This window comes from Melanaphis sacchari, unplaced genomic scaffold (genome assembly GCF_002803265.2).
Source record: "Melanaphis sacchari strain LSU unplaced genomic scaffold, SCAv2.0 Contig11_pilon_pilon, whole genome shotgun sequence".
NCBI classification, from domain to species: Eukaryota; Metazoa; Arthropoda; class Insecta; order Hemiptera; family Aphididae; genus Melanaphis; species Melanaphis sacchari.
Window position 1 is genome coordinate 2,095,502 of NW_020270469.1, and position 19,450 is coordinate 2,114,951.

At 25.9% G+C, this 19,450-nt stretch overlaps 1 protein-coding gene and 1 non-coding gene across 2 annotated transcripts; both read right to left on the reverse strand.

The window, feature by feature from the left end:
* Window positions 1-469: 469 nt before the first annotated feature.
* Window positions 470-663, reverse strand: LOC112604434. Its single transcript, XR_003115226.1, has one exon. It is a non-coding gene; the product is annotated as a U2 spliceosomal RNA (small nuclear RNA).
* Window positions 664-13,749: 13,086 nt separating this feature from the next.
* LOC112604214 lies at window positions 13,750-18,058 on the reverse strand. The gene is made up of 7 exons (XM_025353145.1): window positions 17,533-18,058; window positions 17,346-17,465; window positions 17,133-17,282; window positions 15,922-16,140; window positions 15,626-15,851; window positions 15,269-15,523; window positions 13,750-14,045 (listed from the first exon to the last, which is right to left on the reverse strand). The coding sequence occupies exons 2-7, from the start codon at window positions 17,418-17,420 to the stop codon at window positions 13,954-13,956; spliced, it is 1,017 nt and encodes a 338-aa protein (XP_025208930.1). The 5' UTR covers window positions 17,421-17,465; window positions 17,533-18,058; the 3' UTR covers window positions 13,750-13,953.
* Window positions 18,059-19,450: the final 1,392 nt, after the last annotated feature.

Here is a 19,450-nt window from a genome sequence, read left to right on the forward strand (position 1 = left end):
TATTTAACAAAATATGAGTGAGCTATTGGATAAAAAATCGATACGTGGCGTATACTAATTCATTTATGCTAATTTAACTATAGTTCATAGTGGTAATAGAATAACAACAATATGTCAAAAACATCTTTGATGAAAATAAGAACAATCTACCAACAGCCAAATATTATGAAAGCATGAAAAATATAATTAAATAAAAAAAAAATTTACAGTGTTATGTGGATTACTGTAAAACATATTAATTTGATTAGCGATATTAAAAGATGAATTGAGAGTTATACGACGTTTATTCTTTATACTAACGCGCATTACGACACATACATTGTTTGTATGACACGGGTTGATAACAAACAAGTTGCTCAAAAACTATTGATAGAATAAGTAAAACTCGTGGAGGAGCTATATTGTCTGCAGATGCCGAATAAGAGAGCATAAATATTTAAATTAATTGCTGATTTCGATGTCAATTAGTGATATGTGGGTCGATCCCGGAAGTACTGCAACTCCGGGCCAACCCGCGGTGGAGCAGGAGCAAGCCCCTCATCTCCACCAAAATTTTAAAAATTAGTTTAACATTTGAACCACTTTGTAAGTGGTTTATCAGATGTTAAGCTGATAAGAACAGATACTACACTTTTGATCTTAGCCATTAGGCCGAGAAGCGATGCTTAAAAAATTCCACACATGAAAGTATATACTGGATTATATACGACTGATATGTGAAGGTGCATACAAATCTCTAGTCGTTAATGTGTGATTATTTGCCTTTTTTTTAAGGTACGAATACCATCATTAATTACAATTTTTTTAATTAGTACAGTACTAATTAATTTTAATAACTATGTTGTAATGTCGTTAGCTTTTTTATAGTATAAATGTCGATCTTCGTGGTACGTACGAAATTGATAGGTTTGTACGCGCCATCTACTGGTTTAATCACGTAACAAACTTAAGGGTATTAGATATAAAACTTGTTTTGCAATTATGCAATTATATAATTCTAATACTAAATGCCGAAAAAATGACACACTATAACCTTTATTGTATATTATCATTTTTTTTTCTGTAATGTTAAAAACTTTTTTTTATTGAGGTTCTTGTATTATAAAATAAACAAATTATATTGTCTTCTATGTCGTGTATAAATTTGATTTCCCAACAGCGACTTCCGTCTGAAATAACTACCTAAACGGCTTATTATGTGGTCTTAAAAAAATTTGGATGTCAAAATTATTTTTATTGAATATTATTGTTGTAAGTTTTTGTATTAATTTTTTTATATTTTTTTTCTTGTATCCTAATATCTAAAAATGTTTGTGCCATTTTTATTTCGTTCAAGCTAAAATTACATTTTTAAAACCAATTAAAGGTCATAAGTGATAACACATCAACCAAAAAAATTAATAAGGTAACCCAACTGTTTGGTTTTGTCACTATGTTTTAATTTTCTTCCGTATATCGCGTATGAAACGTTAATAACAAGCTTATTAAAAATTTGAAACTATATATTAGATTAGGAAGTATTTTTCAGAAAAAAACGTTTAGTTTAAATCGTTTGAAATATAATATTACATTGATTGCATTGATGATTTTAGTAAGATAACCGATTTAGTATTATTATGATGTAAGTACCTAATACAAATTATATTTGAATTAAATTATACTCATAATTTAGTGTACCACTCAACTTATGTAATATGCATACTTAAGATAAAATAAAAAAAAAATTTTAGTGGCTTGGCGTGGCGCGTTGGCTGCTTCCAGTTGCGGAATGCCACTGGGAGTAAGTAACGGCCACAGCTACTAGCTCTCGGATGGGTGACCATTCGGAATCATAGTGGTTAAAAACCTTGCCACACATACACGTGTTTGCTATCAACCGTATCAATCGTAAAAAATACAATCTACCGAACCAACCTTACTTAAAAAAACCCAATGGCCTTAGTAGCCGCGGGTCAACTAAATAAAAAAAAAAAAAAAAAATTTTTAAAAAAAACAAAGTAATTTTTATCGAAAAGTAGTTTAAAGATACAATACATTTGAAATATTTAAACTTTAAATAAATAGTTTAAAAGCAAGCATTATAAAAGTTCGATCATGTAACATTATTTTTTTATTAATAAATGTTTGATAATTTTATTGTTGTATATCTATAGTATCTACCTATATTAATATTATTTTATTACATGAGCTAACTGATTGGCTGATTTTTATATCTATAAACATATTGGCTATAAGTTAGAAACTTATTTATTATAATATATAAAAATATCTGTCGCGTTGATCGCAATTGAGCACTTATTGAATAAATACTAGGTCTGGAAAAAAAAATTAATCAAGATCTTTTTAATATCAACTAATATTTTATAATTTATTTTTCCATCAGAGTTTTATGGTTTTGTTTTTAAACTTTTATAGAAATATCTCGACGATAATATTATTTATTTTTATTAAAACGTATTTAATTAGGTATGTTTGGGTAATTGCGTGCGGGGATGTAGTAATATTCGTGAATTTATCCACTCATGAACAAAATTTGTAATTCAAGTTTTCTTAGTTCTCAATCCATTAGTTATCTCCTTAATTACGTCATCAGTTCTTTATAGTTATTACTTATTACTTCACGGATAATATTTAATAATAGTATATATTTTAATTTATAAGCTTACATAGAAGGTACCTATATAAAATAATAAAATTATTAATTATAGGTATATAAGTTATTCTTTTATTTGTATTATTGTTATATCCGAATAAAGGGATACTGAAAACAAATTATGTATTTATAAATAAATAATCTAATAAAATAGGAAAAAGTCAATAATTTTATATAAAAATATTATGCGTAATAGTAAACGTACAATTTTGATTTATCCACAGCCTGTGTATAAGTGATGCAGCAATACATAATTATAGCTATTGCAGCATTGCAAGACCAGTTTTAATTATGTATTATATTAATTACCTTCGATCCACGCAAACTTAGAACACTACCACAACGACATGTATCCATAATATTATTTATATCGTACATATATTTATATATAAACAATTAAGAATAAGTATCATAAGTTAAATAAAATATTATACATCGTATCTGAGTTCAAGTATACATAAACGAAGGTCTTTTTCAGCGGTTCTCAAACTGTACTTCGCGAAGCCTTAAGGTTCCTTCTACGAGAATAATTGAATGGCTCCTTAGACACATCCGAAGTTAAACATTATTAGTTGCTAGTGTTGCTACTGATCATTATGGTTTATTATTTGTTTTAATTTTCTGTTTAATTAGTATTCTTAGTTTTTGGGTGGCTTAGATTTTTTAGCTACTTAAGACTATGCGAACAAAAAAAAATGAGAACAATATAACATAATGAGTATAATAATTGTTATTAAACAAAATAACGAATCGATCGTAATATTAATTTAAATTTTCACCGCCCATTAACGAATAAAAATTCGTTTAATTAAATAATAATAACTATAATAAATACATAACTTACATAGATATTTATTATAATATGCTAGAAAATAAAAATAAATAAATATAAAAATTTTAAATATATTTATTAAAAAAAAAAACTAGAATTGACATTCTAGAGTGATACATTATCCATGTATAAATTAAAAAACAATTACAATAAGACATAAAATAAATCGACCTTTAATAAATTTAAAAACGTCCATAAAACAATTAGTTATAACTTAAAAATGTCATTAATATTGTCTTGAAAATAAATTTAAATGATGGAAATATAATTAATTTCAAATCGTTTTAATTATCATATTATATGAGTACAGTATGAATTTATATAGGTGTATAATATATAATGTACTGCTAGTACCTGCAATTAGTATACAATCGTTGATCGGAAGGAGATAATTAGTGCGAATTTGAATATTATTCAAAAGCGAATTGCAATTATTTCGCACCGTTTCTTCTAAACTCAGTTGTAAATCCCGAAATCCCGTTTCCAATAAAGATATTTCTTACATCAGGTATATACGAGTATAGTGCGCGTCTATGTTTGTACAACATGCAGAAAATGTATAGAGCAACTTATAAAAATTTTTAATCAATCGTAAGTTCCTTTGCAACTCCAAATACTTCTAAGTTCTAATACTATGCATACCATAGCCTTTGTTGCTACAGAAACTGTGCTATTGAGTATTACTACGCAATAATATGTGTAATAACTTTGGAAGTCCACGTTAAGAATAATCTGATAAATTTTAGGTTAGCCTACTTGGTAATACTCGAACAGCATGCCAAAAAAAATTAAAGAGCTTATTGCATGACATCTCTTAAAGAGTTCTGTTCAGATTTAGTGCTGTGTACAACTTTTCTTACAATGCAGTTAGGGTTAGGTATAACGTAAATTTTATTTTACTTTTTAATGTTTTAAAAAACAATATTTTCCCTCCAACTTTATATTATCTAATTATTTAAATATTATAATTTTGGCAAATATAATATAGTATTTAATTAAATTAACATTGTGCGTAGGATTTTGTTATACGAATTTAATCTACCAAAGTGAAAAGGAAAATTTTTCTCTAATTTAAATTTAGTTAGGTGATATAAAGTAGTGATTAAAAATTATGTGAATTTTTAATTAAATAAATTTAAATTTTTTTATAAATCAATAATAGATATTTTTTTTTTAAATTAGAAAAGTCCAAAATAAAAAAAGTTGTAATAAGTTAAATTATATACGTATGGTATATAGCAATTTGGCCAAACGCCTGTTAAAAGTGACATACAATTTGTAATTACAATTTATTTTTTGGGGTACAATTCAGAGGCATCGCCGCATCGGCCTATACACTGATTATACTATGGTACTGCACTTAAATGTTCAGTGTGTGAAATATAAGAAGTCTGATTAATATAATATAACATATGTATATAATCACATATTTTATAATAATATTTGTTTTCATACCAATGTAATAAATTATTAATGCATATTCTCAAAAATACCAAATTCCTATAATAATAAATGCATTATTGTTATTATTAATATTTATTTGAGACAACAATTTTATAATATTTAATTTTTAGTTTTAGCTGTTTTTTTTTTTTAATTTTAATTAAAGCAAATATAAAGGGAAAACATAAGTGTATATATTTATAGGTACCGCGTGTTAAAAAGAAATCAGACTAATAGATTTTCAAAATTACAACCCATATTAAAAATAAATCTATTAAAACTTACATATTTTTTTTTTTTTGCATCGTGACTGTTTAGATGTTGAATGTGAATAAGTATGTTGGAACGGGTGGCTATTATATAGTTGTGTCCCTCAGTAAAAATTTCTTCCAAATTGTAGCCCTAGGTTTTTTGGGTGCATACGAATTGTGGCCCGAGTTTTTTGGATTACATATGAATTGCAGCCCAAAATTTAAAAATAAATTAATTGAAATATGTAAATTAAAATTTAAAAAACTTAATTTTTCTTCACATTTTTAAACAGACTTAGGATTATCTGTATCATCAGTAGATACTGTAGGTAATATTGTATATTACTGTTACGAGATACTACATATTTGCGGGATACTGTGTGTTACAAAATGCTTTATATTTGTGAGATACTATATATTACTGTATATTGATGAGTTTTTTCATACCTGCAAGAAAGAACTTTGATGGTCTAAAACCTTTCAATTATTTTCAAATCCACCCGTTACAAGTGTTACATTTATAATGTAAAATACGTGTATAAAATAATGCGTTTATTCTTTTAATAATCAAGTTATGAAACAACAAAAAAAATACGACATTTTTGTTTGATTTGTTGTATATGATACAAATCCCACATGAACCTACATTCGTCAATATAATTTACCATCTATATCTGCATAGCTTAATGCATATAAGTTAAAAATTATAATGGTTAAATTGTCAAGCAGTTTATCATGGATATAACACGGAAAACTAAGTCCAATATCTAAAACAAAATATTGATTGGATATAAAATTGAGATTAAAATATAGTGTTTCTACTGAGGGCTTATTTTTGGTAATTACAAAAGTAAAAAGAATTTCTAAAGATGTAAGATCAAACTGTTCGTCTTTTCATGCATTTAAATTAAAATATACATAGATACATAGATATCTTAAAGCGCTGATTTTTCTTAGATTCTAAAAATCATATAAAAAATTTTAATCTATAAGCTTTATATTTATAACATACAGAGTAGTCCAAATTTTAAGTTACAGATTTGGTTTTGTATAGCGGATTGTGTAAGATATTACCATGACATAAAGCCACCTCCTCCTCGCTACCCTCCACACAACCATAACAGTTTTGCAATATGATATTTCAGTGACCCTCATTGGTGAATCATCCGGTTACCGCAGATATTTCATATTTGATTTGTCGTATCCGTAGGATTTAAGATTAAAATTTATTAAAATATTACTATTACGCGATATTATTATTTCATTCATGTTTATAAAGGTCGCACACTCACTCTCAGAATTTGAAGAATTTGAAGATACGTCGACAAGTCAAAGTTGTCGCCGTTGTGTGATAGGGGTTTGAGCACACATTATACTACAGTGGAACCTCGATAACTCGAACTTCTATACGTCGAATTTTCGATAACTCGAATTTTTTTTTCGCCCCCAACCGATTCAAGTTATCGAGGTTCCACTGTATTATAAATTAGATTAAAGTTATATAAAATCACTTACTCCAGTAGGTCTCTGTTACATTTATCATCAAACAAAAACTGTCTTCCGATGAGTTGCATCAGATAAAGCGATTCACGCCACTCGTGAAGAACCCCTCATCTCTTCTATATAGTCCTATCAGCCACACTATTATAGTGAATAGTAATTGATACAAACGTAAGTACCAACCAGGGGCGGATCCAAAGAGGAGCGAAGGGGGCACTCCCCTCCAAAAATTAAAAAAAATATTATTGAGCAAAACTTTTTTATCTGATGATTTTTTTTTTTTTTTTCTGTCTATGCACTCTCTCCCTCCAATGGAATATTATAATTATACGACTTATAATAGCATATTCATATCACTCTCGCCGTATATACTGTAGTTGTATTTTTCTTACCCAACGGTCCCAACATAAATATTTATATTAAATATACGTGAACGATGAAATAATACTACGCGTTTTTTTACACGGTTTACATGAATACCACCGTCACGTGTATGTTATTTATACACTTACTATATTGTGTGGAGTTCTTTGTAAATTATCATGTATGTATGTGTATATAAGCCCCTTCCGCCTCCTGTAATCTAATGCAGCATCGATCGACTTTCGATAACGTAACTTCACCATAATATTATATTATTTAAAATAATCGATATGTAATATCAAATACCTTTAAGCATAGGATTTATATATCTTGCGCACAGCTATTTCATAGCAATAATTATTTAAAGGAATATTTATAGGTACATAGACATAAAACCTCAAAGGAGCTGAACTTAAATTAAATTATGTGCAAATGGCAAATTTCCTTTAAAAAAAACACATTATTTAGTACTCTAATGTATTTGATGAGAAAATATATGTCATTAACATTACAAAAAAAATATACAATTACAAAAGTTTTGAAAGACTAGTCAATTTAAATATATTTTACTTCGTGTCTAATTGCCATAACATAATAGGGTATTAAGTATATACCGAACGTTGAACGCAACTGTATAAAATATATGTATATCTTCCTTCAGAAAATAAAATAATAATCAGTTTTACGGATTTAATTTTTAATTTAACATGGATACTTATTGAATTATCATAATAATTTTTAATATGGAATTAAATAATTCTTTATCTCAATAAATTAGGAGTGCAAAAAAGAAATACGATAGTCCGAAACAGAATGAAAAAGAGGAAAATTGTGATGGCGACGAAAACTCAAAAAGTACTATATTTGTCAGCAGAAGAAGAGAAAGAAGAAAATAATTTTAAACATAATTTATAATATTATCCTAACGACTTGATGCCTTAATAAAAACCAAAATAAACAAATTTTATCACATTCAAGTTTTAATTTAAGTTCTAAAAATAACAATCTGGATATTTAATGATTTTTACATATTTTTTCCAAAACACTATTTTTTTTACAACTTTATCTTTTAATAATTGACAGTTTGTAATTTCCCCCCAAAAAAATGTTGCAACAAAAGACTTGATAAGTTTCATCAAACTTTTTAAATTTATTTTAAATTCTAAATTTTCTAAATTCCCAATAGGTAGGTAAGAGTTTGCAAGTTCATTTGCGGAATTTACTAGACTCTGGACCAGCTTTCAAAGATTTATACTCATGTAGCCCTTCAATAAAATAGGCATACAACTAATTATTGAATTCTAAAATGGACTTATAATTCATAAATTCATGCCAACTATAAGGAATGTTTTGAAGCCTGTTTAGACTTTCTGGGTTGACATTTTGGTATATACCATAATTTATAATTTTAAATTCATACAAACTATTTGCTAATCCTAAGCTTGATTTGCGAAATCATTTAATGAAATTTAAGGACCTAAACGCGGACATGTAAATGTTTGTTTTTGAATGCATTAATTCATAAACTTAATCAATTAAGCTTATTGTTTGTGTTAAATAGTGTGAATACATTTTATGTACAAAAAGATTATTATAAACATAGCTTATCCACTGAAAGCGCGGCCTATAATTTTTTTATTTGTATTCAAAACATACTTTTTACATAAAAATAATTCTATCAACAGCTATGATTTATTATTTAATACTTATAAAGTTATAAATTATAATTTGTATAACTATACATTGACAAATGCTTACGAAAGCTTCATCTTTATTACATGTACAGTTTTAGAGGTAAAATAAGTATTAAGTATTTAGGTAGGTACAATAGTTATACTACTATTCCTTACTATTATAATATATTCCTATACGTTATCGTTGCAATATTATTGTACCTAATTTTCTCAGTCTTGGCATAGTTTTCTAAAATTAATCAATTTTATAAGTAGCTTATGATAATATATACGTACAACTTTTACTTAGAGCGTTTTAATCGATCTACTTAATGAACCATATAAGGTATTATATTTCTACGTTTGTACCTAATACTATAATAACATAATAGGTAGATTTGATTATCAACGCATTTATAGATAAATGACTTAACGAGTCGATAGTCACGATTAACTTTAGTTCAATAGGTACATAAAAAAGTAGTACATAGTAGTAATTTTAGATAGATATAATAATATAGTCGTCATCGTATTATTATATCATTAGAGCTTGGATTTTGTAGCAAATAAAATAGTTGTTTATAAAATGTTATGATCGTAGGTTGTATACTACGTATAAGATTCACATTTAGTATTATATTTATTAATTACTATATAGAGAATAAAAATAAAAATTTTTTAGTAATTACAATGAGAGTTATAATATACGAGAGGGAAACATTGTTATTCATTTTTTGTACTTACCTATAGTTCAGATATATTTTTTCTCGCAAAGTTAAATATATGTAGGTACTAATAAGTAGTTCATTATTGTTCGATGACAATGTGCTAAGAAAACATGTAGGTACAGCTCAAATATATGCAATTTCAGTGTTGGCGAGATGCGACCCAGTCTCAAAATAACGTACGAGTTGCGGCACGGGTGGGTTTATAAAGGGTACGTACGAATTGTGGCCATACAATAATGTATATATATGTAATATATACGTGGCAGTGGGATGTAAGATTATTTGAAGCAATTGCTTCATGTCTGAAATAGATGGGTTAGTAGCCAAGTCCGGGTGGGTGTATAATTGTAAGATCTCAACATAAATATCATGACAAATATTATAATTAATATAATATAATATAATAATATGCTAGTATGCTACCAAGTCATTATGCCGACATGCGTGTGTTGTCGTAGTTATTTATTAGTTCTGTTTTATCAAATCTAACAAAAGATAACAAATTTTTAAGTTTAGTTTAAGTATAAATTTAATGTATACCACTAATATATTAATTTAAATTTAAAATGTTATTAATAATATAGTATAATGATAATAATATACAACCTTAAATAAATATATTATAATTTATAATGTACTCGTACATTTTTTTAGAATAGTAATTTGCGTTAAATTGTTAATTATTTTAAGCTATAGTAAAACATTATCAATTATAAATATTACAGACTGTTGTAAGGAATTTCATTGTTTTTATTTATTTATAATTTAAATTTTAAAATGTGACGTATCGAAAGTTCTCAAAGTGATATGTTGACTGTAGTAGCAAAAAGGTTGGGAATCACTGATCTATATTATATAAAAATATAACTTCCCATATACATAGCGAATCTTTCATTTATAGTTATGTATATATAACTTAGGTAATGATAATATAACTCGGGCCGCAACTAACCTCTACCTAAAATATTACCGGGCCGCAATTCACCGGTCATCAACACCGGAAACGACAAGTCGGGCCGCAACTCACCCACAACCTGCAATTTTATTTCGTAAATAATAAATTCCTATTTATATATTTTTGTGTTAAACATTTGTGGCCCAATTTTTGAGTTCTTTTAAAAATATATATTTAATTTATGGGCAATAGTACCTGGGTAATAAAATATTAACAAATAGTGTGTATAATAAAGGTAGGTACCTAGGTAAAATGTGGTTCAATTACTAATCACCCTATAATACAGTATAGTAATTATATCTACCTACAATGATATATATTATTAATTATTATACATATATAGGTATTAGATACGGTTAAGATACGTATACATTTATCAGCCTTTAAAAGTTTTCGACCTACTCCCTCGTGAAACTTCAAAGCTTTAACCATTAACGGTTAAAACGACTTATTTTTCTTGAATAAAAGGTAGACTATTTAATGTTTAAAATCTAAAATAATCGTATTTCTGTGAAACAAAACGATTTTGATCAGTGTGATTTGACTGAAAACGCGCCATGTCTAGCCGTCTAGGTAACAATATTACCTTACAATATAAATATGTAATGATTTGTCATACATTCATATTCCGATGAAATTAACGATAGTGTAACATATAGCTGCTATAGGTACCTATTATTATAATACACCTATGCGTAGGCACCTAACCTCCATTATTAAAAAGCAAGTTGGAATTAAAGTGATTCAATACGATTTATTATTTGTTAGACAAATTACCTATCTACAAATGTAGACACTAAGACACCTAATATTTCATAATTCATTGTCAAAAGTATTAGAACGATTATTACTCAACAACTGGGATTAAAACAAATTAAATAAATAATAATACGACGTATAAGTTTAGTTATATGTTATTATTAAATATCTACCTACATCATCGCGGTTATATTTTGGGAATAATATTATATCATAGGTACTCAACTTGCACAATACGTATTAACAACAATAAGTCAACTCGTGTACGCGTACCTACCTACAAATCAGTCAAACATTGTAAAAAATTTTACTTATATAGTTGAACAATAGTCAATAAGCAAATACTTTAACACATTTACAGTAACTTAAGTTATGAGCGTACTGCGTACACTACTTACCTACTTACAATAATAAATAAAAAATGTAAGGTACTTTATACGCGGATAATAACCAATAAGAAGGGCTCGGATTTTTTAGCAAAATAAATCCTTAAAAAGTATTTTAAGTAGCTAAAAAAAAAGAAAAAAAAAGAATTTATTAAATTTAATTCCAAAAAACAAATTTAAATTATACATAAAATTAAATGTTAAAAAAGAAATTTACGACCATATATTTAGTCAAGTTACTTACAACTTACATTAAAACTCATCCTATTGAGATTTGAGAGCTAATAACGATTATAGACTATAGAGAAATTATTTAGATTTAGAACACTGTACCTCAATGGTTGATATTTACCGGTCAACTGAAGTATTAAAATGTGCTATAAATATACACAGATATTATTCGGATAATTTTAAAACTGTACGATTTCGGCATAATAACGATAGTTATTTTATCAGTCATTCATTTATTACTGGTTTTTTCACCGGTTTTATAATTTCTGTCAATAATAATATAGTATTTTTAGTCTATAACTTATAAATAAGTTAAATTTTCAAGAAAAATAAGTAAAAATTAAGAAAAAAGAAGCAGATAGGGTAAAAAGCAATAAAAAAACAGGTTTTGTGGAAAAAGGCAAAAAAACCAAAAAAAAAAAAGTTTACTTGAAAATTAGAAATTGAAATCAGAACAATTCAAAACGTATTTATATATAATAATTATCTTTCAATTACACTCCCTTCAAAAAAAACATTCGCTACAAAATCTGAGCCCTACTAATAAGGAATAAATCATTTTACCCATATCTTGATTATTAGTTATTAATAATTAAGCACTTATTACACTATATTTTAATAAAAAATATTATGTTTTACATAATTTCATTATCAAAATATTAGATATTTTTATCTTCAGTTATACCTGAACAATTAAAAATCCATTTTAGTTTAACTTTTAAGGTCAAATCTTAATACACTGTGTATAAAAGAATTTAACAATTTTTTTATTTCAAGAAAATTAGTGGTTTTCATCTATACCCATTTACTTTTGCAACTCCTATTAAACTGTAGGGTTATACACTTATACATTAGATAATATGTAAATATTTAAATTGTTATGTAATTTTTTTTTTAAATCTTTTTCTTTCCTGACATATATTATGAGGATGTTATAGACGGTTTACTAGCCATTAATTGGTACCTACACATTTTACTATAAAATTTCATGTAATTTCTTTTGTTTTAATTTTATAATACAAGTATATAACCACCAATAATATATTGTACATAATATTTTAATCTTAGGATATAAATAGACTGATGAAATTTCAAAAACAAGCATTTATACATGTTTTATAAATATTGGAGTTCAAAAATTGTATAACTTTTAACAATAAACCTAACAAAATTATTTAAATAGAAAAAAATACAACTGAAAATTTATATAAATATAGAACAATAATTTATCGTTTTAATTTTTCATAATTTAAAAAAAAATTATAAGGTCAATAATAATTTAAATTTTTAAAACATTTAACTTGTACTAAAAAAAAAATAAAAAAAATAAATAGATTTATTTCAAAGTTTAGAAAAGACATAATTAAAAGCAATAAATGAAAGTAAAACATATAGATTTAATAAGATTGAGATAGGTAAAGAAAAAACACTAATAAAAGTGATCAATCATCAAAAATGATTTGTTTGCACTATAATTGGAATAAACTCTCTTTAAAGCTTTGGTATGTATAAATTATTATGAGTAAAAAAAAATATGATATAATAACACTCAATCATTTTATTAATGGTAGTATGCAAAATATGAATAAATGTTTATTATGAGCATGTCTGTTAATTAATTTTATAATACAATTATAATTTTTTTAAATAATTGGATTGAAGGTTAAGTAACTATCACCTTTAAGTACGTAAACACAAAAACATATGTATCTATTCATGTCACTGAGGACTATTGTTAAAGAACTAATGAATATTAAAGTTAATTAAATTTGTACATCATATTAGAAATATATTAAGCATTCTCAAATAAAAAAGTATTATTTTATTATATTGTATTAAAATTTGCTGAATAATGGTAAATATTTATTTAAAGGATTAAAATTTGTTAAAAATGATTGAAAATCTTGGTTATAACTATACTCAATAGTTCATTAAAAAAAAATAAAAAAATAGAATTATACTTATTAAAAAATTATAAATATACTTTTTTTCTTTAATAAAATTTGTCCAAAATGGTATAATTTTCGTTTTATATAAAATATCACACATTAATTTGGTGCATTGGTTGGCATTAACATATTTTTTTTTTAAATCCTTTATAACATATTCTTAAGTATACAAATTTACATATATCGTAATTACACTAATTTTGTATTTCGTCCAAATATTGCTTAAATTATCACGTTAGTTCGCCATAGTCTGTCCAACCATGACTAGGAGCTCCAAGACGTAGTACTCCTACTGTTCGATCTTTAGATGCTGTAATAAGGTCTAATTATTTTAGTTACGGAAAACATCATACAATATAATTTATCTCTGGAAAATTAATTAAAATTCACAGAGGTATTAAAAAATATATAATAACTTTCAAATTAATTATTATGATATGCTAGTCAAATAAGAATATGAAGTTATTTTGAAAAAATATTTAAGAAACATTTCAGAGATCTGGCAAAGAAATCAAGCTAAGATCATATAAAAAAAGAAATTAGTTAAATCCAATAATATTTCTGAAAATGTAAGACCATACATTATTTAAATATTGTAGTATAGAATGTATGTAAATTAAATAGAATTTAATAAAATATAGTTATTACCGAAGTTGAAATTTTATAGCATTTGTTTATTTCTTATGAAATACTTAAGAAATAGCAGATTAAGCTAAAAATGTGTTTTATAATACAGACTCAAATTAAAAATTTTATTTTGCGTATTTTGCAATTTTTTTTTTGGATTTTAGTGCTATTTTTGAACTTTTGAGACACTTTGCATTTTTACCTGTTTTAAAATTAAAATGGTCATAATCTATTAAATTATTTTTCAGTAAATGTGTCCTTAGATTATTGTTAAATTAAATATATAAATTATAAATTAAGTTTACAAACCAAATATGTGAACGCATTGATGTAACGCAATTAAAATGGTTATTTGCTGATTTTATTAGGGTTTTTTCTATCAAAATAGACTGCGATTGCCGATTATCATCGAACAAGTGTTGAAAGCATTATATACTCTATAAAACTTCCGTTTTATTTTTATTGCATACATTTAGCACATATTTACCCACTTTTAAAATCATATTAAAGTATATTGTTATGGAATTTTAAGTTCTATGAAATCCCAACCTCGGTTTTTACTATTAATAATTTTAACATTAAAATAAAAAAAATTTTTGTTATTCAAAGCACAAACTTTAAATTCTTAAATACCTAATTAATTATAGTACCCTATTATATTATTTTAAGAACTATTATTAATAATAATATTTTTCAGTCAGTTTATAATATATAATATATTGTAAAAATCTAATCAATTCTAACATAATGTGATGTAAAAGAAATTATAAATTAAACTAAACCTTCTTTATTGCATTATGAATGTAAAAACCGTAAGAGTTAAAAATGTTATTTCTCCTCACTTAAGCTTTTCATTACCTTTATATTAAAATATAATTTAAATTATCAGTATGTGAATTAATTTTGTTAAAAGGATACATTCATCATACGGAGATATATCTAAGTCTTGTATATCTCCTTTATGGGTATACACTTCTCCGAGATATTCATGTCGATCTGGATACCTTCGATATTTTCTTACAACACCACCTTCACATACAGAATATAGAAAGCTACCATTTGATGTATATCTAACTTTCCAAATTGGTTTATCGCGATTTTCACAGAAGCTTTCTTGAATACCCAAATTAGGGACATATGATGTAATTTTATCGCCCCCACTCATAATTACACCTAAAAAAATACAAGTAAATTAATTAATATAAAATTACATTAAGCTTAACATATATTATAATAAAAATAATAAAATTATTAATCAAGCAATAATTAGCATACTATAAAATCCATTTGACAAAAATCCTTGGTACGGTTCTGGTGTCGGACAAACCGTGTTCAAATGACGGCCTGAATAAAATGTGTGCAATATTCGACCATCCATTGTACACACTTTACAGCAACCATCTGAACCTGCAGTGACAAGTGTACTGAGAAGTCCACTACTAGTTGCCCAAGGCCACGATGATTCTAGAAAAACTATATCACGAATAGTACTAGAATGTAGCTGAAAAAAATAAAAATTATAATTATAGCGTTAAAATTACTTGTTAGCTCCGTATTGTTTGGCTACTAACATCATACACATAATCTAAAGGTAAAGGCATTCGTAGATCTAATAATGTAAGACCTTTGCCATTTACAGCCACAGAAACCGCAATGTTTGGTGATGTAGGATCGGTAGCTAGACCAGTTCTATCTCTCCCACTTGCTGCACAATTATCATAGGCTAATAGTTGTTCTCCTCGTTCAACATCAACAACTGAAAGCCTTCGAGATGTCGTACACGCTAAAATCTATAACAGATATTATTTCTTAAAATTACATCTTATTTTTATGATTAATAAAAACTTTTTAAATTTCAAAAATAAAATATAAGTAGTTTTTTCTTATGAACGTTATTAAAATATTGTTAACTAATAATAATAATATGAATCAAACATTTGAAAAAGAAACAACGAATGCTACATAAAATAAAGAATCATGGTTTTAGTATATAAGTAATAACATCATATGAATATCAAAAATTAACTTGTTTTTAAATAAAATTGGAAATTAAAAGTAATTCTAATATATCATTATACTTGACTATGATGTATTTTAATTTTAAATAATTCATAAAATTATTAAATTTTAGATGAAAAAAGTATATTCTTAAAATAATTATATAGTTAAAATAGTTTAAATTTATCTCTAGTTAATTACTCGTAACAATTCAAAAAAAATTATTATTTAAAAACAAAAATATTATCTTAAATTGAATAAATTATATAAAAACTAATATAATGTTAACTTAACATGGAATTTAACACAAAAAATGAAATTAATTAATACCAATAAAAGCTAATTACTTACTTACATATTATGTAACAAAAATAATTAGAACAGACAATAAGAATATGATTTAAATTGTTATTTTTGCAAATTTTTTGCATGATTGGATATCAAAACATATTTTCATTTAATATTATAGTGGATTGCTGTTTTTCTGTATAGTAATATCAGAAACATTATAAATATGATAGTACAGATAGGCAATAATAATAGAAAAAAAATCTTTATTTAATTTAATTGCATGCATAATTATTTATTTTATAATACTAGTATGAAAAAATGTCACAATTATTACCTAAAAGATTTATCATTATAGGTTTTTTTAAATTAATTTATGGTTACAATTGATATTTATAGACAGTTTTATTTGAACTGTACTTAATGTAAATGTTAAGTTATCAACAAAAAATTAAAGTATACATTAATTAATATTTAAATTATAAATGATATTTACCCTAGAACCATCAGATGTGAACCTAACTGCATTTACATTTTTTGCAACAGCCATTGTGGTGATAGAATATGACATAAGTAATTCCATACGTAACGAGGAATAGAGATTAACTTTACCATCGTAAGCACCAGAACAGAATAGATAACGGTCCTAAAAAAATACAGTAAATTTAATAGAAGAAAAACATACTTTAAAGGGCCAATATTAACATACTCGAGGACTGAACGCTACTCCTCGGACACTGTTGCTATGGTGTTTTAGAAATCTGGGCTTACCCTCCTTTTGCATTGCAAAATTTGTCACAAAACTTGAACTTCAATCTGTACTGTATCACTATGAAATCAATAAAACAACATCAATGACTATTGGTTTATAAATAAACAAGTTAACACCAACTTACTTCATCAATGATATTTATCGTAGTATTGTCTAATCAGATGCACAAAATTCGATACTACGTATTGTAAATGTTTACTGTATTCCCTGGTAATATGTCAGTCATACTGTTGAGATCAATTATACGAGGATAATTGATACTTGAAATGTTGGCATTTAAGTTTGAAGTCGACGAACGTGAATACATCGTCGTTCATGTTCTGCATCCGACTAAATGTTTTTTTTTTTATATATACCTATATATATATATATATATATATATATGTATAAAAATATTTAATTATTAATATTTTTCTGTCACATAAATATTAATCTGTCTGTGGTTTGTCGAAATCGGGTAGTACCAAGCGGGATCAGTCGGGAAAACGTTTACATAATACCACAGTCAGTTACAGACAAAAAAAAACTTCCAAGCCTTAGGACCAGGGAAAACGATGAAAATATGAACTTCGTGAAAACGTGAAATGACTGAAATGCACCAATATCTGTGACCAACATTGATGTTATTTAAATTGATACTACGCTCTATGCTGTGGCGGGGACAAGGGGCATATTTCGGTCATCAAGTGGAAAGCGATACGCACGGCGGCGCTCGCCCACTATATCTCGACACATAAATCCAACTTACTACTGGTGACGTGTGGATTGATAACGGACGTAGTGATGCTGATAATACATGCGATGATAATAAATATTCGCGGTTATTTTCAAAAACATATCATTAATTATAAAATAATGAATTACACCAATTCGTTATTTTAGTTTGCAAAGTTACAACAGTAATGATGAATCTTAATGTTAGTTTTTACCTGTTTATTCGGGAATAATTTACAAACAAATATTGTGGATATGAATCGCTCCCACGGCCCACTGTAATAACAAAACATTACTATAAAATTTAAAAATATAATGATTTTTAGAAAAAACTATTTTCTAGAAAAATTAAATTTCTTTAAAATATTAATGTTATATTTAAAAAAATAACTGACACACGCTTATAGATTTCTAGCTATTCTCGTGCACTAAGTTGCCCGTAGAAAATTCATCCATGTTATTTAGTTGCCTAATGCTAAAATTTAACGTAACGTGTGTGAATAAATAATATTTTTGGTTTTCTGGTACCTAAATGATATTTACAACATATCAACTTTACATAGCTGTCCCACCTATCGATACAAAAACCAACAACTTATAAATGTAATACTGTTAATAGTGTGAGGGGTTCAGGGGTCCCCAATTTCTAAAAACCTTTGATCAGGTTTTTCGATCTATAAAAAGTTAAAAAACCGCTGCTATAAAGTATTACGGTAAAAAGTAAAAACTGTGTAATGTGGAATAGCATGAGATCAATCAAAAATTCCACTTTATTGAATAAAACTGAAAAATTCTAAATTATAAATTCGTATCAGTTTTTCACTTTAAAAAATTAGTTAACAACATTTATAATTTTTTTTTTTTGAGTTAGAAGACTAATAATTATAAGCTTAATTTATTACTTTACTTTATATAACTTATTTTAGATTAATATTTATAGACTTGTTTTCTTATAAAATTATTAACAATTTATAAATATTACATAAGTATAAAGGTTGGAAATCAAATTTAAACATTTAACTTTTCCAAAAATCATGTAGAGTTTTTGTTTTGTCACTGTTGTTACTATTTTACCAATATTAAATGTATTTGAATGGACATAATTTAGTATTTACAAGCAAACTGTTCAGTGTAAGACTGTTGGTGAATATGGCATAATTATTTCACAGCTATACATTACACATACGGGATAAGTTTATATCACAGATACGATTAACAAAAAATACAAATTACCTAACTAATATATGTAGTGTATTATATATAAGCACAATAAAAAATTCATAAAAATTTAACAAAGCAAAAATGTACAACAATACTACCAATAACGA

Bases quoted from the DNA above. Each gene is read 5' to 3' on its own strand.
- LOC112604214 (XM_025353145.1), bottom strand. From the start codon at position 17,420: ATGCAAAAGGAGGGTAAGCCCAGATTTCTAAAACACCATAGCAACAGT. The intron at 17,283-17,345 runs GTATGTTAATAT...GTATTTTTTTAG, and splicing joins GAGTAGCGTTCAGTCCTCGA to GACCGTTATCTATTCTGTTC. The intron at 14,046-15,268 runs GTATCCTTTTAA...TAAAATAATTAG, and splicing joins TATATCTCCGTATGATGAAT to ACCTTATTACAGCATCTAAA.